At 41.6% G+C, this 16035-nt stretch overlaps 1 protein-coding gene across 1 annotated transcript in view; it reads left to right on the forward strand.

The window, feature by feature from the left end:
* ERBB2 (erb-b2 receptor tyrosine kinase 2) overlaps window positions 1-16035 on the forward strand; it is a 2110185-nt gene that overhangs the window by 904914 nt on the left and 1189236 nt on the right. Inside the window, exon 10 of the mRNA XM_044071955.1 lies at window positions 15099-15225. Coding sequence (XP_043927890.1) covers window positions 15099-15225 — 127 coding nt within the window. The remainder of the gene's footprint in view (window positions 1-15098; window positions 15226-16035) is intronic.

Here is a 16035-nt window from a genome sequence, read left to right on the forward strand (position 1 = left end):
AAGTAGTAGGCTTATGAGCATCCGAGCTTGCTATAATCAAGGTAGTTAGTGGGGTGGAAAGAAAGGTAGTTGGATGGGGTGGGTGATACTAGAGCGGGAGTTGCAAGGGCATAGCCAGCATGTTTTTAGGTGTGCTTTTAGTAAAGTTTTGAAGTGGGTGCATGATGGTATGGAGGTAATTGTGGGTGGGAGGGAGTTCCATAATTTGGCTATGGCGCCAGAGGATAGTACTTCACCAGCAGAATTATTGGCTTTAGTGACCTGCAAGTGATTTTTGTTGCTTGATCTTAGTGGTCTGGTGGTGCGATAGGCTTGGAGTAGATACTGGAGGGAAAGGACATTTAGTGGATGGTTTACTAGTTTGTGTGTGAGTGAGAGTTGATACCATTGAAGGAGTTGAGGGAGTTCAAGCCAGCCCAGTTCAGCAAGTGAGAGACAGTGGTGACTACGGTAGAATGCCCCTGTGGTGAATTTGGCGATTTTGTTGTAGCAGGTCTCTAGCTTGTTTAGATTGCATTGCCTTAGGTTGGTATATATTGGGGAGGCATAAAGTAGGGTGGAGATAAGGTGGGAATTTGCTACTGAAATCTTTGCTGCTTTGGTGAGAAGTTGCTTATTTCTGTATAACGCTCCTAGTTTTTTGAGGACTTTTTTTATAATCATGGATATGTGAATGTCGACTTTTAGTTTTCTATTTCCACTCCTAGCAATTTAGTGTGTTCTGTTGGGTGTATAGTGGTGTTGTCTTTTGCTGTGATGTTAAAGTGAGAGTTGTTTTGAGTATGTTTGGTGGGTTGGAAGATGAGTAGTTTAGTTTTGTTTGGGTTGAGTATTAATTGGGCATTGGATAACCAAGTTTCAACAGAGGAAAAGGCTTCCTGTGTGACTTTTTGCAGTTTGGGTAGGGACTGGGCTGAGCAGATGATGGTTGAGTCATCTACGTATTGTATGAGTGTGCCATGTTTGGTGGCAGAGGCTAGATTATTGGTGAAAATAGAGAAGAGTATGGGTCTAAGGATGGATCCTTGGAGAACCCCTTTAGAGACAGGTAGTTGGGGAGATATGTCATTCTGCCATACAACGGATTGTTGACGGTCAGATAGGTAACTCTGAAACCAGTTGGTGACTGATTGAGAGAAGGATATATTATTGAGGACAGAAATGAGTTGTTTGTGTGGGACCATGTCAAATGCTTTAGATAGGTCTAGGAAAGTAGTCACTTAAAACCCAGCTGCCTCGTGGTTTTGGCGTCTTTTCAGGCTTGCTAGTTGTTGCTGAAGCACCTACCAAGGGGAGAAAACGCTGAGAGAAGAAAAGGAGCCACTTTTGTGATTTTAAGTATTTTCTTCTGATTTTTTGTTAAGTTTTACTGCTTTGCCGCCTATTCTTTGGCATTTTCCGGCTTGATAAAGTTTATATCTGTAACAGTAACAGTACTTGGAACACATCTAGAGCCTGTTTACTGCATTGTTTGTGTTGCACTTAATTTAAAATTGTTTTTTTCTCTAAAAACTGCATTTTACCTGATTTTGACTTAGCACTCAAGTGTGGGGTCATTTATTGCACTGTTGTGATTATTTTGCTGCTTGTGTATCTCTGCTACCTTTAAACTACAACAAAAAGTAAAAAAAAAAATCTTGCTTTTTTCCCACTTTCTGAAAGTTAAGAAAGTTCAGTTACAGATTTGCTGTTCTGAACTGTTTGGAAGTTTCTAGAAGGCCAGTGCTTGCTTGGGCTAAAGGGAAGTCTCTGTGTTCACCAGTGGGAGTGGTTAACACTAAACAGCCTGCCTATCCCTGGAGGAGTGGTTACTACCTAGAAGCTGTAGTTTTATTGGCCATTTTGGGTCAATTCTAAACTCCTTGATCTATCTCTCTTAAAACCCGGCTGCCTCGTGGTTTTGGCGTATTTTCAGGCTTGCTAGTTGTTGCTGAAGCACCTACCAAGGGAAGAAAACGCTGAGAGAAGAAAAGGAGCCACTTTTGTGATTTTAAGTATTTTCTTCTGATTTTTTGTTAAGTTTTACTGCTTTGCCGCCTATTTTTTGGCATTTTCCGGCTTGCTAAAGTTTATATCTGTAACAGTAACAGTACTTGGAACACATCTAGAGCCTGCTTACTGCATTTCCTGTGTTGCACTTAATTTAAAATCGTTTTTTTTTCTCTAAAAACTGCATTTTACCTGATTTTGACCTAGCACTCAAGTGTGGGGTCGTTTATTGCACTGTTGTGATTATTTTGCTGCTTGTGTATCTCTGCTGCCTTTAAACTACAACAAAAAGAAAAAAAACCCAAAAAAAATCGTGCGTTTTTCCCACTTTCTGAAAGTTAAGAAAGTTCAGTTACAGATTTGCTGTTCTGAACTGTTTTGAAGTTTCTAGAAGGCCAGTGCTTGCTTGGGCTAAAGGGAAGTCTCTGTGTTCACCAGTGGGAGTGGTTAACACTGAACAGCCTGCCTGTCCCTGGAGGAGTGGTTACTACCTAGAAGCTGTAGTTTTACTGGCCATTTTGGGTCAATTCTAAACTCCTTGATCTCCCTCTCTTAAAACCCTACAACTATCTTTTTGAGCGGTTTTGCGCACTGAGCAGCTTTGGGCAGCGCCGCTTAAACAGGTTTAAACTATTCCAGGCTCCACAAAGTCTGCTCTTCACCTTTTCCCTTAGAACTGTTCAAACTCTCAAAGTAATCACTCTATTCTCTTTCTAAAGCCTTGCACTTGCTCAGCTCTTATAAGGAAACACTAACTAACTAAAGCACTACACCCTCCTTGACTTCTCATAAGTATTAGGCTCCCGATTGGTCCTTCCTGATCAAGTGAAAAATCAGTTCCCTTCCCTTATCTAATCAGTAAAAAAACATTTCCCTATACTAATCTGGTATGTCCAAGGGTCAGTTTCAAGGTTACTCTCCAGTCCAGCTGGTGAATCTGGGAATTTTGAGGCAATGTTACAATTGCCTTATGTACACAGACAACCCTCTCCTCCTTCCAACAAACTCTAATACATGTGAGAGATGCAGTTACACAGCCAAACTGGAGGCAGAGCTCTCTCAACCCGAGACTGGCACAGTCAGTCAGGAGGAAAAGGTAACCACCCACACCACAAATCCAGTCTCACACAGACCTATTGCATCTGCATACCCAACACATAAACACACAAAAACATACTCAGAGGCTCTAAATAAAAATCTGCCTAAATAGCAAAGACCTCCTAAGCAGATATCCAAGTAACAGCCACCCCTCAACAATACCCACGAATCACATATTTCACAAAATCAGTGTGCCTCACAGTCACAGCCCTTAAGGCCAAACAACACACCAAATACACTTGTTATAGGGGACTCTATTGTCCGGCACACTGACGTCCCGCTCACCAGACTGAACAAGGAGAAGGTCACTGTAAGCTGCCTGTCGGGTGCCAGAATCCGCCACATAATGCAAAAACTCAGGTCACTCCAAAGCAAGTACAAGTATGACTCCGTCATTATCCATGCTGGTGTGAATGACCTGAGATGTACCTTCCTGGACTACATGAAAAGAGACATAGAGGAGCTCTATGACCATGTAGCCCAGGCTGGTATGACCCTGAACTTGAGTAGCATCTTGCCCTCACCAAGAATGATGCCACAGTATAAAGACAAAATGATCAGTTTCAACAATTGGCTAAAGTATTGGTGTCATTCAAAGGGGATCCAGTGTCTGTCTGCCTGGGATGACATACTCGACAAACAACGTTGCTTCGCTAGGGACGGCTTGCACCTGTCACCCTTAGGCTTTTGTATACTGGCCAAGGCTGTTGCCACCCCTATAGTGCCTTTTTTAGGCAAGGCTCAAAGGACAAACCCACCTCCATAGACAACCCAAAGATAAAAAAAACTAAAGGTAATGCTACTCAGTGCCAGAAGTCTAAACCTCAAGATGCATGCACTCGAGGCTCTCCTCAGTATGGAGAAAATCGATGTCTGTGCAGTAACAGAAACCTGGTTCAAGGCTCATGAGAGCACCCGAGCACTACCAGGTTATAACTCATACCATGCGTTTCGGCCCCAAAACTCGGACCAAAGCACAAAAGGAGGGGGAGTATCTATATTCATCAAAGATACCTACACCTCCAGGTTAGTGGCACTGCACAAAGCATCGGAAACCATCCATGTGCAACTAACAGCGGGCAAAACTGCCTTTCAGTTTGTAGCCTGCTACAGAACACCCTCCCTATTACAGGAACCCCACTTGGCATTCCTGAGAACACTGGCGAATATGAAGGTCTCTCCAAACACTATGTTATTGGGTGACTTCAACTACCCAAGCATTGACTGGAAAACTACTCAAGCCCAAACACCCTCGCCCAACGGTTCCTTGAATTTATAAACTCTAACGCAATGGAACAACTGGTCACCACTCCCACAAGAGGGAACAACATATTGGACCTGGTCATCACCAACATGGGGACTCTATGTTCCACACCAGAGGTAAACCCCTCATTGGTAAGATCAGACCATAAACAAATTTCCCTGGACATCCATATCCCTTCCCCACCCCCAGCCAAGGAAATCACTGTAAAGAATTTCTCAAAAGCCAACTTTGCACTTCTCAAAACTGAGGTGGAATCCTTCAAAGCCTCTGGGCCAGAGGATAATACAGCCCAATCTGCAGAATCCTTTACAAATGCATTCTATGAGCACCTGCAGGAATGCATGGATCATGCTATCCCAAATAAAACCAAGACTCACTCCTCCAAAAACAAGAGACCAGTCTGGTGGACCCTGGCCATAAATAAGCTATACAATAGAATGAGGAAGCTACTACATGACAGAGCAAAATCCCAAAAAGGGAAGGCATCTCTGATCAGTATTAGCAAGAAACTTTGATCCCTCATAAAATCATCAAAGGCCAGCTTCAAAAGAAAAATTGCCCTAGACACTAAAGATAATCACAAGGCCTTCTTTAGTTATGTCAGGAATATGGGCGGAAACTCCCAGATATGCTCTGAATTGTTGCATAACGGTACAAAATATACCAAACCTACAGACATAGCCAACATCCTGGCAGACAGATTCAGCGCAAATTTCTCCCCCCCCCCCCCAAGGAGCAAATGCCTATCCCAACTGAATGTAACCTCCCTGACATCACAGATGCACAGGTGAAAGCTGCCCTCTCCAAAGCAAAAAACACAGCATCTATGGGACCGGACGGTGTCCCAGGCTGTGTCTTACACGAGCTCCAAGAAGAATTGAACCCTCACATTAAGTCACTGTTCATACTTAGCCTTACTACAGGATATATACCCAAAGAATGGCGTACAGCTACAGTGGTCCCACTCCACAAGGGTGGTGCCACAACGGACCCCGGAAACTATCGCCCCATAAGCCTGACTAGTCTGGCCTGTAAAGCTATGGAGCGTATTATCATGGAACTCATAAACAAAGACATTGGGAGCCTCCAGACACTGGACCCTACCCAATTCAGCTTTGTTAAGGGCAGATCTTGCCTCTTAAACCTAGTTGATTTCTTTGAAACAGTTACCAAAGCCATAGATGAGGGCAAGGTAATCCACACAGCCTACCTGGACCTCGCAAAAGCCTTCGACACAATACCCCACTCGGGCATCATAAATAAGCTTACCAGCTTAAATATCAACCCCTATATCACAAGATGGGTTGCAAACTGGCTCAGAGATAGAACCCACATGGTCAGAATCGCAGGTGCCATGTCCGAATCCAAACCAGTTACAAGTGGCGTCCCACAGGGCTCAGTTCTGGGACCTCTCTTGTTCGGTATATACTTCTCTGAGGTTCAGGCTAACACGGGGGGATTATGGCTGACCAAGTTCGCAGATGACTGCAAACTGGGGGCCATAATTGAAGCTCCAGCTGACACAAGCATCCTCCAAAAGGGTCTCACAGAGGCGGATGCTTGGTGCCAGAGCCACGGCCTCAAGCTAAATGCTAAAAAGTGCATAGTCATCCCCTTTGGGAAAAACAAGGTGCCCACAAATTACCACATAGGTGGTAATCCATTAAGTACGGAAGAAGTAATTAGAGAACCAACGTAGATAGTAATCTCTCCTTTGATAATCACGTTGCCAAAGTGGTTAGAAAGACCTTCTATATAGCCCACCTTATCACGAAAGGGTTCGCATCTAGATCAAGAGAGGTCATTGTGCCCCTCTACTCATCACTCATTATGCCCATAATTGAATACAATGCCCCTTTTGGGATGTACCTTACCCGACACCTGCAGCAACTGGAAAGACCCCAAAATTACCTCACCAAGAGGATCATGGGCTACAAACAGATGTCCTATGCAGCTCGACTAAAGAAACTCCAGCTCTACTCAGTTGCTTACCGCCTACTCAGAGGCGATCTATGCCTGACGTACAAAGCCATGTCAAACCCAGAATTAATGGATATGCTCCACCTCAAAAAATCCAAGTCCCTTAGAGCTACACGCTCCAGGGACCTAACCCTCAGCACAAAATAGGACATGCTGGAGGGACAGATTAATTTCCCAGAGGCTCCCCTCACTCTGGAATAGAATCCCAATTCATGTTAGACATAGCCCCTCGCTGACCCTCTTTAAGCGAAATCTGGACGTGTGGATGGGAAATCGCAAATTCACCCCTGGGATCTCTTCTGTGTCCCTGCTAGACAGAGGCACAGTAAACTAATCTTAAAAGGGTACCTTCTGTGACCTACTTTACAGAGGCACAGTAGGCTAATCTAATAGGGAGGCGGAAGCCAAATACACTCTGGCTAGGCTTATAAATGCCCTAGGGCAGATAGCCTAGTATCTACCTATGAACCTATGAGAGATAGCCATTGTTTTTATGCTGAAGGATAGTGTTAGTAAAGGAGAGTAAGGCAGTGGTGCTGCTATGGTTTGGTCGGAAACCATGCTGAGTATTGGTAAGGAGGTAGTCTGAGACCAGTCTTATTTTGCCCTCACCCTGTACTATTACTCTCCCGTGTTTTTTATTATCTTTTCATTTTGTGGTCTCCACCTCATACTCACCTTGCTTTTTCTGCTGTTCAAGGCATAACACAGTCATGGTACTTAATTTTAACTGTTCTCCTTTCGCTGCTCTTTCTGTGCAATTGGACTACTGCTAGAGCTCTATGTTTATACTAGGCTCTTGTTACTCTAATTTGACTGTTACCTATAAACTCCCTGCAGTATTTATACCCACTGCCCTCCCTCATCTACCTTCACTGAGATGTCTATCTCTTTTACCATGTTGCTCCCACACCTCCCTCCTCTGTCTCTTTTTCTCTTACCTCATCTTTCTACTGACTCACTCCTTTGAATAGCCCTTATTTTTGTCTCTTCCCATTGGTGTTCCTATTAACCTTTTAATCTCTCCTCTCTCTCTCACCTTGACATAGGACATACCAGTATACAGCCCTGGTGTCTGCTGCATCCCCTGCCCGGGATTGTTGAATCTAAGCATGAAACCTCAGCATCCTACCTCAAGCCTTGGCTTCGCACTCCTAAAGAATCTTAAAACTACCACTGTATGGTAATGCTTCAAAAACATATAACCTTTACTTGTGCTGTAAATTAGTGGCTGCTCTATTCTACTGGACCTCTATATCTCCTCCACCAAAACGTGTCTGGATTCCCATCCCCTTCATCTATTTCTCTCCCTGTACAATCTGACCTGTTTTGCAACGAATGAAACCTTTAAAGTCACCCTCCTATGTGTTTAACTGTATGGTAACCTCCATGTAATAGTGCTAGCCTACATTCACCCAGTAAAGGTCTGCTGTACTGCCAGAACACTCTCCTCCCTAGCTTACCTGTACTCTGGAAACCCTCCTAGACTGTGCTGTTGATTGTTTTTGTTTTCAGATGAGGCAATTTGACTTCTCAGGCAGAACCCGCTCCATTTGCCCTCACTGCGTTCAGGCTCACTCCGCTCCCCTACCCATCCCCATTTCATTTCCTTTATACCTAACTTCACTGGAACTCCCTCCCCTCCAGATCCACCCTGTTCTGTCTTCTAGCAAATTCCCAAGCTCCTCCCCTTCTGTCAAACACCTCAGACATTACACTCTTTCAGCTGTCTATTGATACTGACCTTCTTCAACTCCCTCTACTGGAGACCTGCTCCACTGTCCTTGAACACTGTTATATTTCCAACACTAAAACCTTCCAGAATACTCTAGCACTAGATTCTACAATTTGTAAGACTTTTACTTTCCACATAATTATGACTTTCTTAATATGCACTATTCTCTACCTGCCTCCTACTTCTTCTCTGTAGTCTTACCACGTATAGCTACCACTTACTCCAGTATGCAATCCCACAAATACCCAAGCAAATAACATCTCTCTTCCACTACAGTCTTTGGTAATCTGCTCATCTATCTTCCCCTTGCATACTCCTTTTCCTAGGATAAAAATTCCTCCTTCCTACACTGTTTACTCCAAAAGCAAAACTAAACTCCTCCACTATCACCCACACAAAAACAATCTCTACCTTCTGCCACTTGCCTTATTCTTGTCAGGGGACATCTATCCTAATCCAGGTCCTACCCTGCACTCTCCCACCAACAGTGCTACTACCCCTAATACAGCACACCCCCATATGTCCCAATAAACATATATCATTCTATTCTATGAACATTCAAAGTGTACTTAACAAAGTCAGTGAATTCCATGCCTGGATCACAAACCACAATCCTGATATAATCTCCTTAACTGAAACCTGGCTGAAGCCTCAAAACTCAGATAAACAAATACTCCCACCTGTTTATAATACCCTTCGCTGAGATCGCCAAAAGAAAAAAAAGGGGTGGAGTTGCTATAGTCTACTCTAACCGACTCACCCTCACATCTTGTAACAAATCTATCCCATTATTTTCTCCTGCTGAAATTCTAATAGCCAACTTAAAACTTAATAATTATATAACTATCACTCTAGCAGCCATCTAGATCCCTCCTGGGGACAAGATTCCTCTACTAGAAAATATTCTCTCATACCTCTCACAAAATATCCCTAATGAAACCATCCACCTTGGAGATGTAAATATTAACTGGCTTACCCTTTGCTTTCCTAACTCTACCACATCCATTAACCTACATGGGTTTACTCAATTTATAACAGAACCAACCCATATCAAGAATCCAAATATCCCAAACTCTCTTATAGACTAGATAGTTGTCTCTGATCCCCACAAATATAACTCTGAAACGCTCCCAAACTCCATAAGTGATCGCTGCCCTGTAAAAGCTTTGAGATTCACTCCTGACTCTACAAGGCCACGCAGATATATTACCTGTTGCAAACTAACTAACTTCTGTCCAGAGACTTTTAAAGCCCTCCTCTCTAGAATAAATTGGACTTATCTAACCCAACTCCCCTTCAGTGAAGCAGTCCACTCATTAACTCTACCTTTCTTAATATTCTCAATAGCCTTGCACCTCTCCGCACAGTCTGTGTAAAATCAGACATATCACCCTGGCTTACAAACGCCACTCGCAGCCTAATGAAATCTAGAGACAAGATGTGGAAAACATGGGTGAAAACGAAGCTCCCCACAGATTTACAAAAGTACAAAGAACTCAGAAATCTGACAAAAAGAAAAAAAACACATTATTAAGGATAAAAAAGAATTCTACTTTAACCCTCCCACAGCTCAGAGATCCAATCCGAAAAAATTCTGTAACTCTATTAACCAAATATTGCATCCAGGAAACCCTTCCTCCCCGAATCCCTGCCCCAACAAGACACCAGAGGAAACTGCTGCCATCTTTAATAACCACTTCATAGATTCCATATCTAAAATGTTTCCCTCTGACCCCTCTTCCACTAACACCATAAACTCAAGAACTGGGCTACTAACTCCTTTGAACCCTCTCCAACTTCAAACTCTTGTAATACTTTTCTGCCTTACATCTGTTCCTACTAGCTACATAAAATCTCTACTCTCCAAACTAAAACCCTGTTCTACATCTGCTGACAATATTCCTTCCTATTTCCTGCAGTTAGCAACTGACTCAATTGCTTTCCCTCTATCTATTTTGATAAATCGTTGTATCACTGAGTCAAAGGTCCCATCTATCTGGAAAGAATTTTACACTCTACGTATACATAAAGGAGTTAACTTCACTGAAATCACTAACTTTAGACCTATCACCATTCTATCCCCTCTCTCAAAATTATTGCAAAAATGCATACATAAACAAGTCATGCAATACCTAGATCAGGAAAACCTGCTCATACCCACACAACATGGATTTCACCCTAAACACAGCACTACTACTGCCCTTATATCCTTCCTTAACAGTGTTTCTGTGGCCAGAGATAAGAACAAACATGTCTCTTGTCTTTTCTTAGACCTTTCAAAAGCCATTGATAGTGTGTCTCACTCACTTCTACTATCTAAACTGTCTAACCTTAACTTCCCTACTTCTACTGTTACCTGGTTTTCCAGCTATCCAACTGACTGACTGCAATCAGTTAAGTGGCTTGCTGCTCTCTCCCCTTCTCTCTCTGTTAAAATGGGCATCCCACAAGGCTCTATTCTTGGTCTATTACTTTTCAATATCTTTACCAATCAACTCTATACTTCCTGCCCCCAATCTTCCCTAGTACAATATGCTGATGACTCTACAGTCATCACCATTGCTGACACCCCCTCTGAACTTGTATCCACCATCCAGCTATCCTTTAACTCGGTAGAAACCTGGCTCTCAAAAAATCTGCTTATTCTGAACTCAAAGAAAACAAAACTCCTACTTTTCATACCCATAAATGTCAACCACCTTAAACATACCTTCTCTATTCAGTCTGTCAATAACACTCCCATCGAAGTAGAATCAAGCACAAAACTATTAGGTGTCATCATAGGTGATCAACTTAAGTTTGACTTGCATGTTAACTATATTCAGAAGACTCACATAAAACTCGGCCTCCTGTATAGAAATAAAAAGTTTCTCACTAACAAAGCAAAGGTAACCCTCTCTCATGCTTACCTCCTACCAAGTCTATTGTATAACTCACCAATCTTGACAAACCTCAACTCCTCTCTCCTTACTAAATTAGAATCAGCATATAACAAAGTAGCTAGATTTGCAGCAAACCAAACATATAAATCCCATCACTGCCTGTCACTAAAAAACTTAAACTGGCTAGAATTACCACACCGGCTTCTCCTCTCTCAGCTCCTGATTATTTACTCCATACTGTACCAGTCCTATCTCTCATTATTCTCCCACCAGATCTCTACGTACCTCAGACCAAGATCTTTTTTAAATCTATAAACCCAAAACCAAAATGGGCAGCGACCTCTATAGTTGCCATCCTACCATTTCTTGGAACAGGCTTCCATTAGAAATTCGGTCCCTCAATCAACTTAAACAATTCAAAGCAGCTACCAAAGAATATTTAAAAAGTCACTGGCTGTGTCTTTGTACCCACCCTTCTTAACTCTCTATTACCATCCCTAAAATAGTGCTCTGTCTGCCTACTATGCCTCTACTACTTTCATACCTGTTAGCGATTCAAAGCCTTCTTTACCTCTCTTGCACCTGGCGTTCTTTTACGATGCACAGTATCCTCCAAAAACTTTTATTAAAAAATAAGTATCTCTCATCTCTCGCCTTCATTCATAATATACAGTATACAGTAACAGTAACTACATGAGAATTTCTTTTCTTATTGCTTCATTTGTCATAATTTTATTACTTTGTTATACTGCTATATTTATTGACGTACTGTAAATATTTTTCACTTTCTTTTTAATGGTTAATCTCATTATGATGTTCGTGGAGCTTTTCTCCCTGGGCCTCCGCTGAAAAAGGGCCAATTCCAGCTCAGTTGGACATTCCCGGTCAATAAATCTAAAATAAATAAAAGTAAATAAATGTGTGTGTTTGTGCGTGCGCATATTCATGTGTAAATATATATATATATATATATATATATATATATATATTTATGTAAAGTACAGCTATTATTAAAGTGCAAGACAAAGTACATAACTGGGTCTAAATACAACATACGTTATGTATAGTGTACATATTTAATATATTTAGTATTAGGTATACAGGGGAAGTGGAAGGTAGATGACAGGAAATTTTAAGGTAGTGTGAAAGGAAGATGAGAGAAGATGGGGATTAAGGAGAAACTTCATAGGAGGAATAACAGAATATAGTATGTAAAAATGAAACCCTAGAGGAGTGGAATTGTTCTAAATTCATGCTACCTGTTGTTTAGCATTTACAGGAGACTCCATGATTAAAATGTTTTTTTTTTTTTCCAAGTTGGTTACAAGAGGCTTAATAAGAAAGGAGACATTGTATTGTTAGTGGGAGGGATTCCCATGTATAGGGGCTAGTGTTGAGAAAATCTGGTCAGTATTGAAAAGTTTGTTCCTAGGGGGTAAGTAAAAAGGCGGTCTCATGGGATTGTGATTTTAAGTTATAGCTAATGTATCTTTTAGTTAATATGCTTTCACAAAAAAAGGTAGGTCTGTAAGTTTAAGAGTTTGTAGGTGAGGCAGGCTAGAAGTAGGGTGCACGTTTGTTTAATGTGAAGACATTTTGCCTTTTGAAGCACATTGTAGCGATGTTCAAATCTGGGGTCAGGGAGTTGAATTTACAAACATTATTGGTACAGTGGTAGCGTTGTTACCACACAGCAAGAGGTTCTCCCGTTCGATTCTCGGCTGGGCTTGGGAGTGCCTTTTGTGTGGAGTTTGCATGTCCTCCCCACTGTTGGGTAGCGTTCGAAAGACATGCGTGCGTAAATGGGTGTGCCTTCTTTGAAGGTTGGGCGTCGAGCTGGTACCTCGGCGTTTCGTAAAAATCTACTGCCAATCATTAGTGGACAGGAGTTCCGCTTTGGCGACCCCTTACCAGGAAAAAGCCGAAAAGACAAACATTAGCTGTGGTTTGGAGGGAATTTAAAATGTTCTTGGAAACATTGGCTATGATTTGGAGGCCGTGTTCTAGAAGAGCCGTTCATATCCCTTTGCCTTTGGGTGCTTTCACAGCATGGGAGAAGAAGAAGTGAGAGGTATTTTTAGACCAGAAGAGTGGTGACCTGACTTTTAATTTAGTGGAAAAAATATGATGTTGAAAGTTTAGTTTTTGGTCAAGCTAGATACTTGGGTATATGAAGCAAGTTGTTGTTTTTAGGGGTACCTTGTTGCGTTACTAAGCTGAATGGCCCATTGAGTGGGGATAGTGAAAGGCTTGTATTTGGTACTAAAGGTTACATATTTTGTCTTGGTTTTGAGCATAAGTTTATTTTTGAATAACTTATTAGAGAGTAAGGAAAGGTCTATCAAGTTCTGCTTTGATGGTGTGGGATGGCTTGGCACTGTAGACATGTCATCTGCTTGTAGAACAATACTCAGCTGTGGGAGGTCCACAGGTAGGTGATAAACAGGAAAAAAGTAGAGGGGATAAGATGGATCCCTAAGGTACTCCTTAGATTAGGTGTAGGAAGCAAAGTGTGATGATATGATTTGGAAGTTTATGAACCATGAAAGTGAGTTTTGTGTGATTCCAGCTGAAGAAAAGGAGTTTAATAGAAGAAGATAGTCTACCAGGTCAATGGCTTTTGTCAGGTCCATGAAGACAGTACTTGTTAAAAGTCCCTTGCCCATGTGCATGATGGTACCATTAGTGAGGGTGTATAGGGCTCTCATGGTACTAAGACCAGCCAAAAAGCCACGAGGATGTGATAAAAGGGTGCTGCATTTTGGCACTGCCTCTCCTTGTTCTATAATGTATTGCTTTGTAACTTCTCTGAGCTCACAGCCTGCAGCCGGTTTCTCTTCCTGTATTTAATGATTGCTCCTTCCCTGAGGTGCAGTGATCATGAAGTAAGAATAACAAAAATTAGGAGATGGTAGAGACAAAGGAGTTGTGTTGTGATGCACATAATCTTCAGGAAGCATAGTGCATTCTTATAAGATGGTATGGCATGCCTACTTATCAGAAATGCTAGACTTCTATGAGTCTCAACACTTTGAAATTTAAGTGCAATGTTAAGAAAGTTGAGTGAATTCTGAAACTTGTTGTTACACTCACACTTGTTTTTGCGGGGGTGGGTTCTTAAACCTGCATCCACTGAATGCAGGGCTTGTGCCACCCACCCCATGTTACTTGTCTCTACTAACTTTGACATTACTGTACCTTAAAGTAGGGGGAATGCTCCAGAATACTGCAGTCTTGGAATTAGTATCCGTTGCCAATATTTGTCTTTTAAGTTCACACTGTTTTGAGAGTTGCAGTTATGAGTCAGATTTTCAGTATGCACCAACCATGCTAAAACCTACTTGGATTAGCACAAAATATTGGTTTTACTTCATTCATTCATTTGGTTACTTCTTCATTCTTCTGCTTAGTTTCTAATCAGAAAGTAGTTGTAGTGAAACATCATGATGTAGGTTTCCTGTTGTACGAATGGCCAGCTTTGTGTTGGTGTGGAAATGAATGGCAAACCATTCAGCTTGTTGATATGTGAGGAGAACCAGAGTTTTGGTTTAGGGTAGGTTAGTATTTGGCCTTGCCACTCTATCCTTTCCACAGCCAGCGTCTACATGAGGTATCAGGAATGAGTTTGTATTGTGTAGATTGTGGGCTCTGGGAAGGAGGATAAGGCTGGATTTCTGGCTTTTTTTTAAGGTGTTTTATGTGATGTAAAAAGGGCGCGAGGTTGTTGGGCAAAGTTAAAGGCTGATATTGTAGTATGACACCTGCCTGTTAGCTGTCAATCTGATTGTGGGGGAATATTCTTAGTCACTGACTGGAACTTCCAGAAAAGTTTGTATTAGTTGGGAAGGGGGGAAATAAAGGCCTATGTATGCATTTTAAGGTGTGTTCTATTGCCTAGACTGCTAATTTCATCAGTAAATAAAATAATAGTCTACTCAGTGTTGATTAAGTTGTCATTCTAAAAACTGGATTTAGTAACAGTATTTCATTACTGGGATTTTCTGTGCAGCTGATATATCTGCAGATTGTGAATTTGGGTCACATTCTTCCTCCAGACATACTAACAGTAGTCAGTCAGCATGTAGTATGTACACAGAGTGGGTAAATTCAGCTCACCTTAACTCATATATTTTTTTTCTTCTTTTTTTAGTTTGTTACGGTTTGGGTATGGATTACCTGAAAGGTGTCAGAATGCTTAATTCTTCCATACTTGAGTCTTTTGCTGGCTGCACCAAGATATTTGGAAACCTGGTTTTCTTGCCAGAGTCTTTTCTTGGGTAAGTTGCAGATCCTAGACATACATGTTCTAACATTTTGTGAGCACAACTGCCTTGGCAATTTCAAACTTTTCCCTGCAAAATTAAGCAGGTAGTAAGGTTTTTACAAAAACAGGTCAACCAGTATGTACTTATTTTTAGCTTCTTTATGATGTGATACATTTTTTTGTAGGTTGAGAAGGGTGCAGAGTCAGCAAATTATTTGTGCACGTGTGTGTGTTTGTGTGTAATTTTACCTTTTACTTTTTTAACTGCGTTTTCACTGCAATCGTAGATTGTTTATCATGTTATGTAATACCATCGTTCTTCAATAGTATTACATAAATGTAAATCTGTTGTTGTCATATTATTTTGCTGTTCATGGAGCTTTTCTCCCCGGTACTCCATTGAAAACGGGCTGATGTTAAGTTGTCAATCTCGCCTTCATTCTTGCTGGATGGGTTCGGAGCCGATCCTCGGCTCCGACTCGGCCACTCTAAAAGCTCGAGAGCTAGTTCCACCGGCTCGAGGCTCCCCTATATCCCACAATGCTAGACGGTAACTCCTCAGATCTCGTTTACCGCTACAGCGATCGAGGTGTGTTCCTACCGGCTCAGGTTAGTTTTTTGGTAAAGAACTAGTTTCTTAGCCTTTTTTCCCTTTAAAGTTAGTTTTTCTTATAAATAGTTAGTTCTAAATTAGTTTATCCCTTTTCCGTTAACTTTACATTCCCTTTTTTCCACAAAATCTATAGTTTTTTCCCTCGGGCCTTAGGCCCAGTCCCTCCCTCCTATAGTGAGTGACTGTGTTTTATAGGGATTTTTACTTCTA

Source organism: Protopterus annectens, chromosome 5.part0 (genome assembly GCF_019279795.1).
Source record: "Protopterus annectens isolate FY-2018-M chromosome 5.part0, PAN1.0, whole genome shotgun sequence".
Classification (NCBI taxonomy): Eukaryota; Metazoa; Chordata; order Ceratodontiformes; family Protopteridae; genus Protopterus; species Protopterus annectens.